Genomic DNA, 20,179 nt, shown 5'->3' with positions numbered 1-20,179 from the left:
GCTAGCCAGGTTTAAAGGTAAACTGAGGCTTATTGAGCACGCTTTAAAGTCAAACTTCTATTTGGAAGACATAAAGAGTTACAAAAAGTAATAAATTATAACATTCAGTTTTAGATCAAACTAAATTTCATTCCGTAGTGCTACAGCGTCTCAGCTAGGTTTCCCTAATGAGAAGTATAAACACCAAGACCCCTGGGGGGCCATGGTCTCCGTGCCTGGCAGACAAATTTTCCCCTCTATACTGGAATAAATTATGCAGCTCCAGACCCTCATATGCCCAGCCGGCAGGGTGTGGTAGCAAAGCTAACAGCTCACTCAAGTCTAGATCCTCTTTCCCTGACAGCCAGAGAAGCCACTCTCTCCCCTTCTCAGCTGCAGAGGCAAATTCCTGGACAGCCTGGCTGCAGCGAGATGTGGGCACCTGCTTGGGGAGTGCCAGCAGGAGGGAGCTGCCCACACATACCTGCACGCTGCTCCAATCCACCTACATTATCGTGGTTTCTGTACTTGTGATGCCAGCATCCTTTGCCATGGCGGAGAAGACACCCTCCTTCTTGAGCAGCTCCTCGGGGCTGTCATATTCCACAATCCTCCCGGCTTGCAGCACCATCACCCTGGCAGCAGGGAACAAGTATGCCTGAGCTCCCAGGATCCCAGCTGATGGCACTGCTGGCACCAGCACCACAGCCCCACTGCCCCTCACTCCTACAGCCACATTTTGCAGTTCACCTCTCAGTGAAGAGGTGAAGACACAGCTCTACCCCCCCACCCCAACCGGTGCTGGTGGGTGACACACATAAGGTGTCAACAACTCCTTTTGGCCTCTTGCTGTAAAGACAGACCCAAAAAAAAGTTTCTCCACAAAGGCATAACTACTACATGGCCACCCTCCCATCCCTCAATTCTGCTCTCCTGGAAGCTCTGAATAGTGCTGTCCAAGACGCTACATCCACCCCTCCCCTCTGGCTGCATCCTTGTTTCTGCTGCTGGCCATCTCTTGCCCACCCTAGGAGCCCAGAGCCCATTCCCTGTGCCCCACGGGTACCTGCTGCTGTCCATGATGGTGTGGAGGCGGTGGGCGATGGTAAGGACAGTGCAGGCAGCAAACTCACTCCGGATCGTTGTCTGGATTAAATGATCAGTTTCCAGATCTACGGCTGCAGTTGCTTCATCAAGGATGAGGATCTTGGCTTTGCGGAGAAGGGCCCGGGCCAGGCACACGAGCTGCCGCTGCCCAACACTGGGATGCAGAGGGGAACAAGTCACTAGGCAGACACTGCCAAGGCTTCCACACAACTAGTGCCATACGCTGCCTTGACCCCAACACCGTGCCCAACATGGCATCTGCCACCCCATACACCACATCCTGCAGCATATTGCTATCCAAGCCACCGTGGAAGGGCTGGCTCACACTGGCTCCCTGGTAGCCCTGACTCCTGGATCATTTTCCCCTGCTTCCACTCCCAGAAGCTTATGTGCCCTTGTCCCTGGACAACCTCTCTGTCAGAGGCTGCTATTCCAGGCTGTTCCCTGGGCCCAGGGTAAGAGAAGGGATAGGATGTCTCTGCTCACCTCAGGTTCTCCCCTCCCTCGCTCACAAGATGCAGCAGCCCCTCGGGAAGTTCTTGTATGTATGTCTTCAGGTGGGCCAGCTCGAGGGCCTTCCAGACCTCTTCATCTGTGTACTGGTTGAAGGGGTCCAGGTTCATCCGCAGAGTGCCAGTGAAGAGCACGGGATCCTGCCAGGCACAGCACCATGTTCAGCTGTGACCACATCCTGCTCACCCTACTGCCTGCAGCTGGCCAGGGGAGGTGGCGGTGCCATGGTCTCAGGCCCTTGGGCTCCCCGCAGCACCCAGGAATGCACTAAGAGTGATGTGGCACTCAGGGAAAAGAGCCTGGGGAGGCCAGCAGCAGTCACACAGGGAAAGCTGGGGATCATCTCACCTGGGGGATGATGGTGAGGTTCTGGCGCAGGTCATGGAGGCCAATTGTTGCTATATCCACCTCGTCAATGATGATCATCCCCTCAGCAGCCTCCAGCACCCGGAACAGGCAGTTGGTGAGGGAGGATTTCCCAGCTCCGGTCCGGCCCACAACCCCAACCTGTGGAAGCAGCTATTAAGACCAGCTGACATGGTCTAAAAAAACAAGGCCAGTGGTCTCCATCTTGGTCCAGTGGGCCTTTCTACTCTGCATCTACAATCACCATCTCCAAGACTGTCTCGTCTGGTGCCTGTCCTGCAGCCGGACTCCCCAGGAGCCACATCCCATCGCCATCCCTCCCCAGCCCACAGAATGAAGCTAAAAAGGACAGACAACTTTAACACCATGTCACTATGGAAAGAGTGCAGTCAGGGCAGAGGCAGAGAGGTCCTCACCTTCTCAGTGCTCTCAATATCGCAGGTGATCCCCTGAAGAACCAGCTCCAGTTCAGGTCGGTAACGAACTTTGTAGTCAACAAACCGTATCTCGCCTTTGCTGGGCCAGCCACGGGGTGGACGCTTTTCTGTGACCCACGGAGCCTGGAGACACAGGAGCATTAGGGGGCTGCACCCTGCAGTGCTGGCTACCACCAAGCTGTGCAGTAGGGAGTTGCCTGGACCCTGGTCTCCTCACCTCATTCTTCACCTTTGTGTATTCATGTACCCGCTCCACGGCCACAATGTTCGTCTCCAGCTCTGAAGACGTCCGCACCAGCCAGTTCAGAGTCTGGGTTACCTGCATGGCAGAGGCCAGAGGATGCAGAACTTGGTGACATCCAGGACAACCACCTCCCACCTCAGCACAAGGACTCAACCCAGGCTTGAACATGCCTGGCCTGGCCCCTAATTCTCCACTTCTCAACCACAGCCCAACTCTCCCCAGCCCTTCAAAAGTTTTGCTGTAGCATCTGTGATCCATAGTGGGAACATGCTCTTCCCCACAGCAGCAAGTATCCCCCTCACACTGGGACGTGTGCTCCCCAGCTGATGGGACACCCCAGCTAATCCCTTCTCTGTGGATCAGAGCTGGAGACTGGGTAGCACCCTGCAGCCAGCCCAGAGCTCCTAGAAACAGCCTTGCCTTGGAAAAAGAAAAAGCTTTCATTGACTCACATTGAGGGCAGAGGAGACAGAAAGACCCACGATGCCACCCTCCAAAGTGCCCTTTGAAATCACAGCTAGAAGTGCAGAGAAGAAGACCACCAGGCTCCCAACAAACTCCAGACGGATGGCCAGCCACCTGCATCAGGAGAAGATGACTGAGGGAGAGGCATCTGCCTATGACCAGTGCAGGGCCCACCAGTGAGACCAGCACCTCACCAGCATCCTTGCATCCCCAGCCCTGAGCCCAGAACTCTACACACAGTACCTGCACCTACAAAACAAATTTGTAGCCAATTCTGCAAGCAGGTTCATTTTATCTGTCAGCCCCTGTGTCTCACACACAAAGCCCTGGTGCTGGTAATGCCATGTATCTGAGAAGCCCCAACTGTACAATCCTCACACACCCAAAGTACCCACCCAGTAACACATCAACGCCAGATACTGCCCCCATCGCACTCCCATCTGTTCTGGGGCATCAGCCTCTTCCCAGAACACACCAAGAGCATCTCAGCCCTTGACAGCACAGCTCACCCTGCCCAGGCTCTGGACACTTCTAGGGGACCAGAATCTGGCTTTTAAAAATCTCCCTAAAACATCTCCTTCCCACAGATGATGCCCCTATTGCAAGCTCTCCCAGTTCCTACACAGACCCTTGGTCCTGAGATCAAGAGAGACAATGGCAGCATCTCATGGGCCTCCCTCAGGACCCCAGGGCAGAGGTGCTGCAGGATATATTCATAGAATCATAGAATCACTAGGTTGGAAAGGACCCACTGGATTATCGAGTCCAACCATTCCCATTGTGGCATAAGGAGTAAAATCCACCTATTTGAGATTATCCAGGAGTAAACACTTTTCTGATTGATGTCCATGGTGCTCTCATTCTGCTGCAGGAACCGTTCTTGGTGTCCGTAGGCCCGGATCACAGAAAGGCCTGACACTGTCTCACCAAAGTGGGAGTAGATGGGAGACCTAGTTACAGAGTCCAGACGCCGTAGCTGGCGTGATGTGGAGATGTAGAAGCGCTGAAATGAGGGACACGGCTGGATTACCAACACAAAGCCCAACAGCAACAAAGATACTGCTCTAAGCAGAGCAGAAGATTCTCTCAAACCCCAGTTACTCACCAGCACAAAATAGTAGAAGATGCCCAGGGGAATGATAATGAGAGCAAAGAATGGGGTGGCCAGGCAGATCATGATCAATGTGCTAATGATGCCCATGAAACAGGAGAGCCAGCTGCGGAAGGACATGGGAATAGTCTCGTCTATCGTGAAGATGTCCTGGAGCAAACAGAGTAGTGGGGACAAGTAGTCAGTGACCCCGAGGAGAGAGAGAAGCCCAAAGGCTCGGCAAATACAGGGTTCCTACAAACTTGTGTGGTAACACAGTGCCAGACACTTGCAAAAATACTGGATAGCACTGAATTAGTGTTAAGGTCACAACTGCATTTAGGGCCACAGCTCTGAGCTTGGGAACACTTGATTTAACAAAGAAGCTTTCTGTAATATTCTCCTGCAGCACAGACCAGCTTTGGGAACTGCATCTTCATCTGGACCCGGGATGCAAGAGCAGGAAATGAGGCAGAAAGAAGAACAGGGTTGACCCCAGGTCCATGCAGGTGCACCCAACACATACTGCTTCATCTCAGAGTAAACCCAGCAGGTCCATAGGCTTGATCTCAAGAGAGATTTTCATATCCAAAAATCAACATATGTAACTGAAAAAGATGTGGAGTTGCTGCACGCTTGAAAATACCTGTCTGTATTCTCCCTCCTTTCTCGTTTTCTCTTTGTTTTATGAGTCCCCTACATAGCGAAGACTATGTACTTTGCTGAGAGTCCATAGCCAGAGTGACAACTCATTACAGGACATGAACTCCAGGCTTCTGCCTCTCTTGGTAATCTACTCTGGACTCTTTTCAGTTTCTCCACATCCCTCTTGACCAGGTGGTCCCAAAACAAGACATAGCATCCAAGCGTGGCCTTCCTAGCACTGAGCAGAGGACACAACTTTGCTGCAATCTGACCACTTTCCTCCTAGCATAGAGCAGGGTGTTGTTTGCCTTACAGTCAACCTCACATCCATCGTGTCCTTCTGGTGCCTTCCAGACCGTGATCAGGGTTCATCTGTGTAGTGCTGAACACCAACAGGGTTATGCTGTCCCCCAGCGTTCTCCAGACCTGTCAGAACTAACACCTTCTCCACACTGGGGCTCTTCTCTTACCTTGGCAAACCTATTCACAATGCGGCCGGTCGGGGTTGTGTCAAAAAAGCTCATGGGCACACGCAGGATGTTGCTGAGAAGTTGCTGATGCATCACCCGAGAGGCCCGCTTGGAACCACGAGCAGACAGAAGAGTTGCAAAGAGCAGGAAGATTGCTGCAAGGAGAGCACAGGACAGTCATCACCAGCTCATATGAGGCGCTGGCCCCAGGCCCCCCTTGGCTCAAGGGACACATCAAGCAGCAGCAAACCAGCAGCTCTGCAGCAAGCCACATTATTAATCCTGCAGCCCAGGGAGGTTCTTGGTAACTGTGTTCCACCACTGCAGAAGAATGCTAACACTTTTGGAAAGACTTATCAATGTCTCCGAATTGATTAAGGACAATGATCTTCAACCTAAGGGGGCAACACAAACTTCTTGGGGCAATTTATGCTGGCTTCATACTGATATCTGTCCCAGTTCAGCCAGGAGCCAAAAAGAAGGCAGCAGCACACAAATGAACACAATGCTGGGCCCCTTGCTTCTCACCATACAGCTGTCTGCAGGTTTTGTGAGCCATATCCCTTCTGGACCCTACAGCCAAGGTCAGCAGGACCCCTGTGCTCCCACGCTCACCTTGTGACACCCCCAGTGCCCCAAAGACACCGATCCGCAGGTCTCGCTGCTCTGGAGGGTAGGTCTGGTTCAGATAGTGCTGTGCATCATCAGTCCAGGCGCTGAGCCACAGGTTGGTCCCCACATAGGCAGCATACTGTCCGACGTAGCCCATGGCAATGAAGAAAGAACACCACAAGCCAACAGCATGCAGGTACCGCAGGTACATGGAGAACTTCACCTGTGGATCAATTCAGCCCATCACTGCTGTCCAATGACATCCAGCCTTGGAACTCCCACTCTCGCTTCTCACAGTGCTCCCCTCCCCCATGAGCCCCAGGCAGCTCCGTCTCCTTCAATTTGGCTGCAACGGAGTCTCAGAAAGTCAGCAACGGCTTCTCTGAGCCAAAGTCAGGGTCTTGTAGTACTGAGCCAGGGCAGCAACAGCACCCACTCCATCCATTCTCCTCACCTTGCCAGTTTCCACAGTTTCTTTCTCAATCAGTTGCTGTCCCTTCAGCTTCTTGGGGGGCTCCTCCTGAGTCTTCTTCCAGGAACTGGTGCTGCATTTACTGACACTGCAGAGAGGTGATGGGCACTGTTAGTCACAGGGTACTGGATGGGAACTTTTCTCCTGGGGGTCCATCCCCATGCTGCATTGGGACTCCAGGCCTGGAGCCTTCTCAGAATTAATGTCCTAACTGGGGCAGCTTTGAATGAGTTGAGTGGAAGCCCTAGGTGTCTGCAGCCATGAAATCATAGCCATTGTCCCTGAAACAGAACCAGCCGGTGGCAAGAGTTTCATGGAAGACCATAGAGTAAGGCTATGACACATTGCTGCGAGGAAAGGTCAGATGCTCCTAACACAGCTCAGCTGGTGGTAGGAGCAGGTAGGGAACTCTGCAGCCCCTTCTCCAAAGGAAACCCTCCCATGAAAGCCCCCAGACCCCCAGCTCTGAGGGAGCAGCCCAGGAGCCAGGGGAGAGACCTGAAACCTCAGATCAAGTCCCCACCTGCGACTGAACTCTCTCCGGTGGATACTGGCCTCTCGCTTCAGGGTCATGGTCACCACATCATCAGGGCCCTCCTCCACACAAGGCTCGATGCCATCATCAGCCTGTTCTTCATCTTCAGCTAAAGCAACAGCTACAAGCACAGGGATGAGGGAAGGCAGAATCAGGCACTGAAGAGAGAGCTGATCCCGTGCACCACACCTCTGCTGCATTCAGCTCTGCCCTAGACCCAGGCTGTGCCCTACCACCACACGTCACACCTGCTCCAGCTCTATTGCAAGCTTAGTACAGCAGAAGAATGAAGAAATCCATTGTGCTGGAGGATAACTGACAGGGGACATGGGGCTAAAGCCCTGCATGGCAGCAGTCCCCGCTGCTGGCTTCTCCCAGCTCCACCACTGCAACTTCAAGAAGAAACTTGTGCTAATTTTGTAGTTGCAGGGCTTGGTAGGTCATGTCACTCCAGTTCAGGAGCACAGGTCAGAATGACAGACCAGGTCTTGAGGTTTTCAGAACCCCAAGACACACACACATTGCCCCTCTAATTGCCACAGTCCTGTTGTGTTCCCAGTACCTGAGGTATTTTTCTCTGAAGCGTCCTCCTCCTGGCTGCCATACAAGTTCAGGAACTGGGCAAAGGCCCCCCTGTTTGCAAGCAGGGTGCTGTAGGAGCCATGCTCAGACACTGCTCCTGCCACCAGCACCACGATGTTATTGACCTGGGGCAGGAAACTGATACTGTGCGTCACCAAGATCCGTGTCTGCAACAAAGTGGTTGCACGGCAGTGAGCATCAAAGCCCCCCATGCCCCCCAGCCATGGGCCTGCAGTCTCTCCATCCCTTACTAGGGGATCACTCTGCTTATCAGCGCTGGCTATGGGGACATAGGACACCCCTCTGGTGACCCATGAAGTCTGTCCTGCTTGCTGCAGCCCCATGTGAAAGCCACGGAACCCCTCTCTGTCGTTGGCAAGCAAACTCAGCCCTCCCTGGTTGTCCAAACCCATGACTTCTGCCTGGGTGGGTGGTGTGGAAGAGGGCACAGGTACTCACCTTCTTTTGCAGCAGCCCTTTTGGCCCCAGCACGTGATCAAAGAGGTACTTGCCGACGTGAGCATCCACAGCAGACAATGGGTCATCCAGGACATAGATGTCAGCGTTGCTGTACACTGCCCGGGCCAGGCTGACCCGCTGCTTCTGGCCTCCGCTCAGGTTAATGCCCTGGAAAAAAGGGACCTCTCTGAGCCCTGGGCTGGCACAGGGCAACAGCTCTGTCCTCTGCTGCAGGTGCTACAGGAAACCCAAAGTGCCCAGGGCTGATACCTTCTCTCCAATTTCTGTCTGGTCACCCGCAGGCAGCAGTTCCAGGTCTGGAAGGAGGGCACAGGCTTTGATGACCTGCTGATACCTGGCTTCATCCAGTTCTGACCCAAAAAGGATGTTGTCTTTCAGTGTGGCATTCTGGATCCAGGCCTGCTGAGGGACATAGGCCAGCGAGCCCTGGAAAGAGAGACACAAGCACACTGTCATCTCCTGCAGCTTGTCCTTGCCCCCGTCTATGACTCCAGGACCAGTCCTGTCCTGCTGCCTTCCCACTGAGCTTTGAGGCAGCCCTAGATTTCCCTGTGCCGGCCGGTTCCTCTTACCTGAATATTTATGTGTCCTTTGATATGCTCCATCTCCCCAAGCATGGCAGACACCAGCGAAGACTTCCCTGAGCCTACAGCCCCCACCACGGCCACCAGGCTCCCAGGCGCTATGTCGAGGGTGACACTGCAATGACATGAGGGCTGAGGAAGCAGCACTGCCCGGTCACCCACCAGCCTCTGCATGGCACTAGAATGGAGCAGCATCTCTAGCACCTCATCATCTCTAGCAGCATTGTGAGAGTTGACTGCCATCCTCAACTCCCAACACAGAAATACTCCCTCTCTGCACCCATCCACCCCTAACATGGAGTACTCACTCTTTTATTGCAGCGTTGCCATCCTGCTCCCAAGCAAATGTGGCCTCAGAGAACCTCACGGCACTGCCTGTCAGCAGAGAACCATCCCTCAGGGCTAGGAACGCCCAGGGCTGGGTCAGCCTGTGACCCACTTAACCTGGAGGTTCACCTACCTGCAATGGGGTTGTGGTGGATAGCTGAGGTGTCCAAGTCTTCTCCGCCCAGATAGCGCTCCAGCCTTGCAGTTGACACGTTGGTCTGTCATGACAGGAAGAGGATGGTACGTGGGCACGGGGCGCTGCTGGGAGGGCTGGCAGGAACCCTGTATTCAGAGCACCCCATACCCACAGCCCCCACCCAAGCACCAGCCTCTGAGCCCCAGGACTGAGTCACATAGGCGAGTCCTGTCCCAGCCCGCTGCCAGCTGAGTCCTGTGCACTGTCACCTGGGTGCCCAAGACCCGGGTCCACCACACACCTGAGCCCCACATGCTGGTTTGGGCAGAGGAATCGTGATACCCCCGCACTCCTTATATGAGGGCTGACCTGCACCAGGGAAGAGAGGACCATGGGCAGCATGGCCATGGGGAAGCGCAGCACATTGAAAAGGGAGATGGAAGTGAAGGCCTTCTGTGCATCAAGTATGTTGTTCTCATCCACCAGCACAAAGACGGCAAAGCTGGCCAAGGAGACCTAAGAGATAGCAGGGAAAGTCATCATCAGTGTGGTTGTGAGCAGCCCTGTCCTTCATGCTCCCCTAAGGCCTCAGTAATGCCTTCCTGCTGGGCACCTGCTTCCCTCCTCTTTCCCTTCTCACCACTCTGATAAGAACATCTTTCCACCACAGCTCTCCTGCTAGAAGCCAGGACCATACTCTGCATCCAAGGCGTCTGTTAGTCATGCCCTTCCTCGCTGCAGGAGCACTCTAGCTGACCTTCCCAATATTTCCCATCCCCTTAGGCACAGCCCAACTCCAGCTCTCAGGAGGTCCAGCCCTCCCCAGACCTGCTGGTACTCACCAGGAAGGGGGCACATGTGAACACAAAGACAGAGATTGACTGCAGGTAACTGAAGTTCACCAAGTCCTTGAGCTCACGTGCCCGGATCTCATTGACTCGCTTCTCAAATGAGGGCTCCCAGGCAAAAAGCTTCAGGATCTGCGGGATGACCAGGGTGAGAGGGTGTTGGTTTCATGGGAATGCTCACCTCCACACTCAGCTTTCCAGTGGCCAGCACCTCCATCTTCAGCTCCTGGCTTGCTCAGAAGCCTGCTTGGGTATTTCCTCTCTCCCATCTCACCCCACAGCTCAGAACACCTCCCCACAGCATTCCCACTTCCCTCACCCTTGGCTCACAAGTCACTTCCCAGCCCCTCTGCTACTGTGGCAGCCTGATCACAACCACAGTCATCCAGGAAAGCCCCAGAAGTCCCTTTCTTGGCTCCCAAGTCTTGGTCCAGGCACCCAGAGCTCCTCCCCAGCCAACCTTTCAAAAGGTGAGGAAGCCAAGGGAATTGCAGAGACTGAGGCTTGGCTACCTCAGACACCGAGACCCCAAGCTGTGCTGTAACACTGGTGCTGTAGGGTTGTACAGGTCTGCTGGCTCCAGGTACAGTGCACCAAGAAAAGGGATGCAGCAGCTGCCCAGAGGGTTCCCACTCCACTGCTTACCTTGATTCCATTGAGGATTTCCCCCATTATTTTCATGCGTTCATCCTTGTTCTTCATGTTCCTCACCTACAAACAGAAAAGCCAGAGGTCATTTAATCAGACAGCAGCTCACCTTTGGAAATACATCTGGGCTGCCACAGAGAAGGGAAAGGTCCAGAACCCAGAGAAGCCTTCACACAACGATGGACCTTGGTACCCTGGAGCTATGGACAACCTGGGAAAAAACAGCACCATGTTGTCAGGTAGGAGCTACAGCTTTATTTTATGGTTGGTAATATCTTGCTTTCTACTGAGCCCTGTTTGGGTTCAGCTGTGATGGTAGAACAGGTCACCCCTGCCTCCTGCTTTTCTCAGCTGATCACCCCTTGGCTCAGGCTAGAGATACTCCCAACCCAAGTCAGATAACTTCCTAGGCTGGGAAAGATCAAGAGCATAACAAGGAAGGGCAGGGGAGTGTGGAAAATTAATGAGGGAGCAACAGAGAGCCTCAGGAGTGAGAAGCCAAAGATGATCTTGCACCCACCACTGACCTGGATGGTTTTGGACTTGGCAACCAGGAACGCATTTATGGGGATGAGCAGCACCATGACTGCAATGCCAGCCAGGACAGAGGGGCCCAGCTCTTTCCAGAGAAAGAGGATGGACACAATAATTTGCAGGGGGGATGACCACAGCTGGTGAACGAAGTTGGCCATGTCCATGAACCTCTGGGCATCAGCTGACATCAGATTCACAGTCTCTCCCACTGTGGACTCCTTGCGGGTGGCACTGGACATGGTGAGTGCCTGGAGAGAGAAAGCAAAGTCACCGCAAGCCAGTCTGGGAGCAGCCTAGCTGCCAGCAGCATGGAATAGAGCAGGGAATTAGCAGGCTAGGCTGAAACTGCTCCTGGGTTTGCTCCTGTCTGCTGGCCATGTTTTCTGTCATCGTTGCCTGCACACCAGGAGCCACTGTATGCTTGGGCAAACAAAGAATCCCGGTGGCCACTGCCCTGGGTGTTGCACTGCTCTGAAGAGGAACCCCTCTTAGCCCCTGGCAGCTGCCAAACACACACTCAGGTCCCAGGCAGAACTAGCACCCACAGTGTCCCCAGCACTGGGTGTCCCACAGGCCAAGCTGTCCCTGTGTTTTCCTGAGAAGTAAGGGGCATACAACCCTATCACCCCAAGCTGAAAAGGCAGGCAATGGATGATGGTATCCCCAGCCCATCTTGGAGAAAAGCAACAGGGGTGATCACAGGGCCGTACCAACCTTCTTGTAGATGGCAGCGATGAGACCAGCACGCACATTTATGCCAAGCTGGAAGCACAAGCTGAAGTACTGCTGCAGGCAGACGGACTGGATCAGCGCTGCCAGGAAGAGCAAGATGGTATACAGGTAGCCTTGCCAGGCAAACGCATCTTCATCTGACACAAAGGCGATCAGCAGCCTGGAGAGCAGAGTGGCCCATGAGAATCACACACTACTGAGACAGAACCAAGTAGGATGCTCCAAACCAGTGCAAGGAGATCAACTTCACAACAGTAGTGACAGAGCCTCTGCACAGGCAGCTAGCTCGACATTCAGCAGCCTGGGGTCCCTGACCCCAGGGGCACTGTATTTCACATAAAGCAAGCGGGTCACTTGTGTTACATCATCCACAGAGACTGTGCAGCTCTGCAAAACAAATGGGACAGGTCCTGGGGGGCTGACGCATGACTCACTGACTCGTGAAGGGTCTCAAAGAAGAGCCAGGACTGTCTCCAGGGGAGGAGCAGGACTGCATAAGAAAGTACGTAGGGACCAAGGAGCAAGATATCACACTGAAGAGCTGGCAACCAGCTCAGATCAGTTCTTCATTAAACTGTAACCGAACACATTCTTGAACCTTTGGTGAGGGCACACAAAAGACCCCCAGGATGTGAGGCTGGGAGAGGCACACAGATGGAGATGGTGGGACTGGATGCAGAGCACACAGGGAGGTGGTGTAAAGCCAGGCCAGGCCAGGGACAGGGACAGGGAGAAAGAACTCACTTCAGCAGCTGGGGGCTGACAAACACAAGTCCATCATGCACCAGCTTGAAAGCCACCGACAGCAGGAGGTTCTGCCAGAAGGTCTTGCACAGGGTTTTCACCAACCAGCCCCTGGGGTAATCCTTACAAGAGCCAGAGTCCCCCTTATCCTTCTTCTTCTTCTTCTTTGGCTGCTTCACCTCCTGGAGGGGAAGCCATACAGAAGTAAAGAAGCTGGTTGTGCAGGCTCCTCACACCTGGAATGATGCTTCCAAGGCAGTGCTACAGCCCCCTGCAGGTATCCTGAATGAAGTCTTAGCTTTACCAGGCCTGTTGCTGTTGCATTCCCTTTCATTGGTCTCTGTTCCTGTCATACACACACGGTACCAATACATCTTTTGTGCACCAAAGATGATTGTTTTGAACCTCAGACTAGCCTGAACCTCTCAGGCCAAAAATCAGGCACACAAGAAATAATTTGAGATCGGGGGGATCACAGAGTGATGTTCACTCTGACCTTGCTGCTAGGAGGTATCTGAGATATGTAAATACGAAGATAAGGGAGCTGCTTGTACTGCAGACTTGAGGGTGGTTCCTGTCCTATAGGACAGAAGGGTGGAGACTTTCTTGGTCTCTCAAAGTCAAAATATGAGGATCTGCTGAGGACTGGGAAGACTGTGTCAAGGGTTCCCCCATCCCATGGCCCTGCATACTCAAATAGGGTAAAACCCAGCAAAGGGGGTTGCAGGGAGGTGAGGTGGCTCTGCTCCCCAGGGCTGGACTTGGATATTTTGGTCCCATGCAAAGCCAGGAGTGGGAAGGGATTTACCAGCACCAGGATGTCTTGGCTCTGGGCCTTGTTCATGTTGTTCCTATGATCTGGGTCACCTTCCCAGCGTCTTTTCTTGTATTTCCGTTTTTCCAGTTCTTCTTGGGCCTTCCTCACCGCCATCTTCATGTTCTTCTCCAAAACAGTATAAATAGCCTGTGTCTTGTCTTTATCTTTCAATTCCCAGATATCCTCTATCTCCAAGGGCTTGTGGTAGCCCTTGAAAACTGTGCTGTGGGGCAGAGAAGTCTCCCCTCAGCAAGTTTCCCGCACGACACCTGTTGGAGAGTCCTTGCTGCAGATGCAGAGATTTCACCCCCAGCCTGGCCCTGAACTCAGTCCGCACAGACTGCATCCAACGTGGTGCCTCTCATGGCTGACTCGAAGCAGCCTGCGCTGAAGACTTTCCCAAACAGGGATGAGCCAGTTTGAAAGCTCCCCTGCATTTCACCAGCCCAGCCTCCCATGGAGCCCTGCTTACCTGGTGTACCACTCAAAGGTGATGGAGCTCAGGAACGAGGCTGTCACCTCCGGGTTCTAGGGTACAAAGCAAAATGAATACAAAGATATTGTGCACACTGAGGTGTGTTGTTGACAAGAGCTGACTCAGTTACTAAGGAACCTAAATTTCCAGCTGTGGCAGCTCCAGCCCTAGGAGCCCCATTTCACAGCCAGGAGCAGCCTCCCCTTCAACATACAGGTGGATGCCCTAGGCTGTAGGCTCCAGCTCTCGCTGTGCCCCTCACTGAAACCCACAGGTCTTCCCGCCCACAGGGATCAGGAGGAGTGTCTGCATGGATCCAGCCCTGCCCTGTGCAATGCCAGCTGGTATGTGGTACCCTGAGCCCACTCCTGCATGGGCCTCGCACCTTCTTCGCAATCTCCTTTGTTTCTGGGGCGATGTCTGAGAAGCCTGAGACAAGGAAGAGCAGCAGTTGGAGTCCGTAGGAGATGAAGAAAAGGGCAAACCGTGGCACGTCGGAGATTGGTGCCTGAAGGAATAGAGAGGTCAGGGGGATTGTTGGGATCTTGTCTCAAGACCACCTGACACTCAGAGACAACATCCATCCCCAGGACAGTGAACAAGGCTGGGCCCCATGAAGCAGTGTAAAACTTGCTCTTGGTCCTGGCTCACCCCTCCCTGCTTCTCCCTGACCTCCTCCAGTAAGTCCACAAGGTGGTCCCAGAGAGCTTATGCCTCCCCAAAGAGACAGGAGGAATTCAAAAAGCAATTCCTTCTCAAGTCATTTCTGGTTGCCCAAGGTCCCTAGGGCAGCTGGGACCTTAATGATACCACTAAGAGCTTGCCAAGAGATGAAGCGCGAAGGGACTTTGTTTAGGGACAGAACAAGACAAAGCTTCCTGCCAAAGCAAACCTGCAGTGCTTTCCGGAGGAGTGACTGGAATGGCAGTACCCCGCAGAGCAGGGACAGTATCCAGAAGCAGAAAAGTATCCCTGAGTCTCTGTGCAAGCAGAAGCGTCTCGCGTCATGGATCAACAGGACTAGGAGCTGCGGGAAAGAAAATCAGTCAGAGGTTCAGGTAAAGCTGCAGGACTCATTACGTGCTTTAAACGTGCCTTTGAAGCATGTGTCCTGGGACACCAGCTCACGTGGTCTGATGGAATTCACTGCCTTGAAGACACTGAGCTCTCCTGTGCCTGAGGTCGCTGCCAACCCTACATAAGATTTGGAGTTCATTGCACAGGGCAAAGGTCAGTTTCAGGAAGATATAAAATCAGGCTCCTGATAGAAAAAGCAAGGTCCAAAGACACCCTGACAGTACAGCAGGGCATTGTTTTTCTTCTTAGCTGTTCTCACCCCAGATTCTCAGATACACCCAGCTGTGAGGAGTCACAGCCTGTCTCCTACATACTGCATCCAGACCTGAAATTAAAGCCAGAGACCCAGCAGTGTAGCCTCTCTGGGCAGTCCTCTTGCCCTGTAATCTCACACAAAGCTGCACGTGAAACTAAATGACATAACAAAATATGAAGAATAGCAAACAGGGGTGTTACTTTTAAGCATAGCGCCTGAGTGTTATGGCTTTCTTAAGACTGTTAAAACATCCCATGTCTCACACAAGATATTTGCAAGTTCCATTAAGCTAACGGCCCTTATGTCTTCAGCTTCCTCCTCTGCCTGGGTGTCCCGTGGCACTTTTCAGCTCTTCACACAAAACTGAGCAGCAACCCATGGGAAGCTGTGAGACATCATAGCAGCAAGCCATGGTCTGACATTCACACTGTGCAATCAGTCCTGTGAAACCCACACTGCTGCTCCCAAGGCTTCTGCCAGAAAGCTGAGAGACACTAACAGGTGCAGTACCGATCCCAGTTTTAACAGTAAAAGGAGGGAGCACTGTACACCCAGACACTTGCCCCCAACCTACTGCCTTTGTGCACGACCCACATGCATTCAGGGCTAGTCCCCTCCTATCTTACAGGCTACTTTTCCCTCGTGGCCACAGCTTCCAGTTGATCTCTGCTATGGGAAGTTCTCTGCTTCGTGGCCTCGCGATCCCACATCCCGTCTCTTTGGTGACACATAGCACATTTATGACTGATTCCTTACCCAGGTGGCAATGTACAGGCTGGGGTTTGTGTACTGGACAGCTGGCAGAGGGTCCTGCTCTGTGTCTTCTACAAATGCCAGGGCCAATTCCGCCACCGCTGTCATCATCAACAAGGTGGCCAGGACCTGCGGGGAGAGGGGACAGCTGTGAGGGGAGGCCCAGCCCACTGCGGGAACTGCTGGGAGACAATGCAGTCAGGTGGAAAAGCACTGCACCCCATACACTGTTCCAACCCAAACCTGGCCTAGGAGAGATTTCCAGGGTCCTGTGAAGCCGCAGCACTTCCACAGAAGCATTGCCATCATTTTAAGCTTGGAGAATAACAGCTCAGAAGATGAAAAGCTCCAGTAAACTCCTCAGCCCTCCCTCCCAGTGCATCACAGCCCTGTTATCCCCTCTGTCCCAGGTATGTCTCATCCTGGGTTCCCCTTTACATCTCTATCCTACATGGTTGGACTCCATGATTCGATGGGTCTTTTCCAACCTGGTGACTCTATGATTCTATGTTGCCCTGGCCCATTGTTCCTTCCCTCCTACAACATCTCATCTCTCCATCTGAAGCTGCTCCAGCCTGCCCTCTGTGTCACATCAGCCCCACTCTACCTGTTTGATGATGTAGAGTACAGTCACAGATGGTCTCTTGGCTCTGGATTTGCACATGGGCAGGAGTTGCCATGGAGCCAAAATCCAGAGGAAGCCAAGGGGGATCCAGACCAGCACGGTCTGCTGGAAGCACACTGGCAAGTCGGCATCTTGACGAGCGAGGAAGGAGTCATTCTGGGGGCAGCAAGGACAGGCAGCCAAGTCACTTGTGATGGCTCTAATCTTATGTGCGCTCACAGCACAAGAGTCAGCACTGCTACAGCTCCTGCCCCATCTGCTCAACCCCATCACACCCTCCTTCTCAACACCCACCTTTCTGGCCAGGCACTGCTGAGCTCAGCCAAGGTCCCTGGTGATGTCCCCCTACCCATCTACCTGCCAGAACCCAGGAGGACCTCCCCAACGGCCTGGAGGAGCCAAGCCAGCTGCAGCAGCTGGATCCAAATCATTCCCCAAGAGTTCCATGGAGGGTGTCCTGTGGGGTTAAGCCAAGACAGGACTCACTCAGGGAACTACTATTCGCATTGCTCTCTCACGGATACCACCCAGGCAGAGCACAGAGCTCAGTGCCATGACAGCCTTGCATAAATATCAGAACCCAGCCAGCTGCTGGTGGTTGGATCACACTGCCTGAACATCCTGTGAGCCTTGGAATCTACTGCTCCCCACTTCCCCTGAGCATCCTACCCCAAGAACAGGCAGAGGGCATGATACAGCCACTCACCCAAAAGACAGAGCCACAGAAATCTTCCAAGGCTGCTGACATGGCTCAAGCAAGAAGAGACGCTGTTTCTTCCCTCACTCTGCCTGGCTGTGAGAGTCCTGGGTGGATGCTCAGAATAAAAGTCCCCACACACCCTCCAGTGGTGTTGGGCCAAAACCCCTGATGACACGAAGTTAATTGTTAACTTGGTGTTGTTGCACAACACCAGAGACCAAAAGGGCTTTGGAAACCTGGTGGACTCTGGAGAAGGGAGAAGAGGAAGGCCCAGGAAAGAGATGAAAGGGGAGATGCAGGGAAGCCGTGATCACAGTCAATGTAGGACACCACAGCCATTGCTGAGAAACCACAGCTTCACTAGTGCACACCAAGACAAGATCATTTGGACCAACTAAAGACAACCTCACTGTGGTGCAAACTGAGATAAGATCATTTGGACCTAGTAAAGACAACATCACTGCGGTGTACACCAAGACAAGATTGTTTGGGCCTACTAAAGACAACCTCACTGTGGTGCAACAGTTGTTTCCTGCCAGAGCAAGCCTGCTGAATGCTCCCAGTAAGTCTGGCAGAGGCTGGTCCCTCAGGAGACAATGATGACCACAGCTGTTTCCTGATGTGCCAGCCAGCAAGGAGGCCTAGGACACCAATGCTCCCGGCCTGCAAACTTGCAGCATCTGCTAGCTGTGCTGACCACGTACTGTACCGCAGTGTTCTTTCCAAGAACCTGGGATCCAGATTCCTATTACTAACTTCTACCCTGCACAGCCTTGAGAGATTCCCAGTTCTTTCTTTTGTTTCACCCTTTCACTTCTCCCTTTCCCACATCTCTGTGTCATCTGCATGTTATGGCACCCAGCTGACCACAAAACTCAAGAGACTTTGAACCTTCCTTCTAAGGCAAACCCCAGCATGGAAGAGAGCATTCTTGAGGAGAACTGCCACTAAATCATCACCCCGCTGCTTAGAAAGGTGAAAGTGTAGGGGCAGGTAGGCATGGTGCTACTCTAAGTCTGGAACTGAATTTGCTTTACCATGTGTGCTCTCGGGGAGCAGCAGGTGAAAGGGGAAGGTAGGGTGATGGATAGGATCCTGCTGTCTCATTGTTCATGGAGTTAGTAGATAGCACATAAGTCAAGGGTAACAATGAGTAATTGCTCAGGATCGACCCTCCTCTACCATCAATAGCAGAGGAAGGTTCAATGTCCAATACATTGGTTAATTATTACTGGCTTTTCTGATTAAATTCACTTGTTTTTTCTGTAAATAAAGTTACCCCTAGTACTAGGTCCTCCTGGCCGGAACCAACACAACGCTGATGAGAGCAGCAACCTGATGCAATGGATAAGAAGCAAGTGAATGGAATAGTCACACCCTCAGCTCCTCCATCCACGCCGACATGATGATTCTTTCTGCTCACTGGCACATGTCCTCTGGCCTTGCTTGTACCCACCTGGAGTGCTGCTGCCAAGGGGAGTGCTTGCTCCTGACACCTTCCTACTCAATGCTCTGTCTCATCACTCTTCTTGGTTTTCAGTATGTGTCACAGCCCATCCTCACCCAATTTTTGGTCTTTAATTCAGAGCCGAAGTGCATTGCTCAGCACAGAATACCAGTCAGCTTTAATGTTCAAAACAAGCATCCCCCCACTTTCTCTACCCTCATACCTGGGACACACTCCTGCAAACCCAGAAAGCAACCTCCCTGTCCTCCAGTTCCTCTCATAAAGCTTCCCTCAGTACAATACTCAAGACGGCACTCACTGGGACCAAGCTAATCACCCCCACCTCCCATTTCCCCATCTCAGCCATTGCCCATCTGTTGCCCACCACCTTAAAACAGAAGTTCTCACCATTAGGCTGTGCTCCCTGCCCATCACACACAGGGTCTGGTCCAGGACAGAGGCTTCTACAAGGCAGTCTAGGAAGTAGTCCAGCCCTTCCTGCTCATGTTTCTGAAGGGTTTGTTTCTCTAATGTTGTTATGTTGTAACCCCCTCATGAGTTCAAAAGCCTTTTTTTAACTGCTTTTTTAATTCTTAAACTTTACACAAAGAGAAATAATCAAACACCATGTTTACAATAGTGGGGGGGAACCGTGTCAGCAGATTATTTATGTTAATTGAGCTACCAGTATCTTACCCATTACTATGACTCATCAAATCTCACAACATAAGCCATGAACTCTTGACTCATGTGTCCTGAACTACATTGACTCCAAATACAAATCTAGTCATTTCTTCACCTGAGTTTGGATCTTTCCTACTGCCCGCACATCCGCCAGTGCTCTTGACTCCAGCTCTACACAACCATTCCCTTCCCAGCTCGTGTCGGGTCCTGAGGAGCAGACAATGATACTGCTGATGGAGCCACGTGAAAAGGTGGATGCACACTCCGAGCTGAAGATAAATAATTAGTCTAGGTTATAGGTTTTCAATGACCCGATTCTGTTTAAGGTGACAAATACTGCTGCCACCCTGTCAAATACTGCATTTTCCTGCACATCCTCACAGGCTGCGTGCCATTGCCAGGATGGGCAGACAAATCTGAACCTTGTATTTCACTGTCTCTGTGGTCAGAGGGATTCTCTTCAGCTTTGCAAGTCTTTTAAAGAAGAGCAGGCAGCGAGAACGAAGGTGCTTTATCTCTGGGTTTCTGCTCTCTCAACAGACCACTCTGACATTGTTCTGATCTTCTGTTGGGTATTTTGCAGGGTAACTGAAATCAGTTCAAGGCTTTGACTCTGACCAGGCAGCAATAACCTAACAGGCACACTTGGCTGAACACTATCAGGAGAACAAGCAGATGGCTTCATGTTAGGAAAAGGACCTGGAAACTCCCTGAGAAAAAGCACCTTGTCTTCCCACGGATCTCGCCATATGTCCATTCCACCTCAAGGACTCACAGGCCCGGGATGCCTCACAA

At 52.6% G+C, this 20,179-nt stretch overlaps 1 protein-coding gene across 1 annotated transcript; it reads right to left on the bottom strand.

Moving 5' to 3' along the window:
• Positions 1-446: 446 nt before the first annotated feature.
• Positions 447-17,416, bottom strand: ABCC2 (ATP binding cassette subfamily C member 2). Its single transcript, XM_069864018.1, has 32 exons — positions 17,260-17,416; positions 16,536-16,709; positions 15,932-16,057; positions 14,735-14,869; positions 14,228-14,350; positions 13,840-13,895; positions 13,359-13,590; positions 12,551-12,732; positions 11,789-11,966; positions 11,068-11,322; positions 10,538-10,603; positions 9,887-10,024; positions 9,414-9,560; positions 9,042-9,126; positions 8,890-8,956; positions 8,570-8,696; positions 8,247-8,423; positions 7,977-8,144; positions 7,498-7,684; positions 6,924-7,056; positions 6,383-6,488; positions 5,932-6,151; positions 5,317-5,471; positions 4,217-4,372; positions 3,915-4,114; positions 3,099-3,225; positions 2,620-2,721; positions 2,382-2,525; positions 1,948-2,106; positions 1,573-1,739; positions 1,046-1,240; positions 447-614 (listed from the first exon to the last, which is right to left on the bottom strand). The coding sequence occupies exons 1-32, from the start codon at positions 17,299-17,301 to the stop codon at positions 485-487; spliced, it is 4,659 nt and encodes a 1,552-aa protein (XP_069720119.1). The 5' UTR covers positions 17,302-17,416; the 3' UTR covers positions 447-484.
• Positions 17,417-20,179: the final 2,763 nt, after the last annotated feature.

Source organism: Phaenicophaeus curvirostris, chromosome 9 (genome assembly GCF_032191515.1).
Source record: "Phaenicophaeus curvirostris isolate KB17595 chromosome 9, BPBGC_Pcur_1.0, whole genome shotgun sequence".
Classification (NCBI taxonomy): Eukaryota; Metazoa; Chordata; class Aves; order Cuculiformes; family Cuculidae; genus Phaenicophaeus; species Phaenicophaeus curvirostris.
Note: the sequence above shows the minus strand (reverse complement) of the source record. Positions and strands in the feature narration are given on the sequence as shown.

Excerpts from the sequence above, each read along its gene's own strand:
- ABCC2 (XM_069864018.1), bottom strand. The coding sequence starts at position 17,301 with ATGTCAGCAGCCTTGGAAGATTTCTGTGGCTCTGTCTTTTGG. Across the intron at positions 16,710-17,259 it reads TCTGTGGCTCTGTCTTTTGG|AATGACTCCTTCCTCGCTCG; the intron begins GTGAGTGGCTGT and ends TGCTGCCCCCAG. Across the intron at positions 9,127-9,413 it reads TCCTCTCTTCCCTGGTGCAG|ACCAACGTGTCAACTGCAAG; the intron begins GTCAGCCCTCAT and ends CTGTCATGACAG.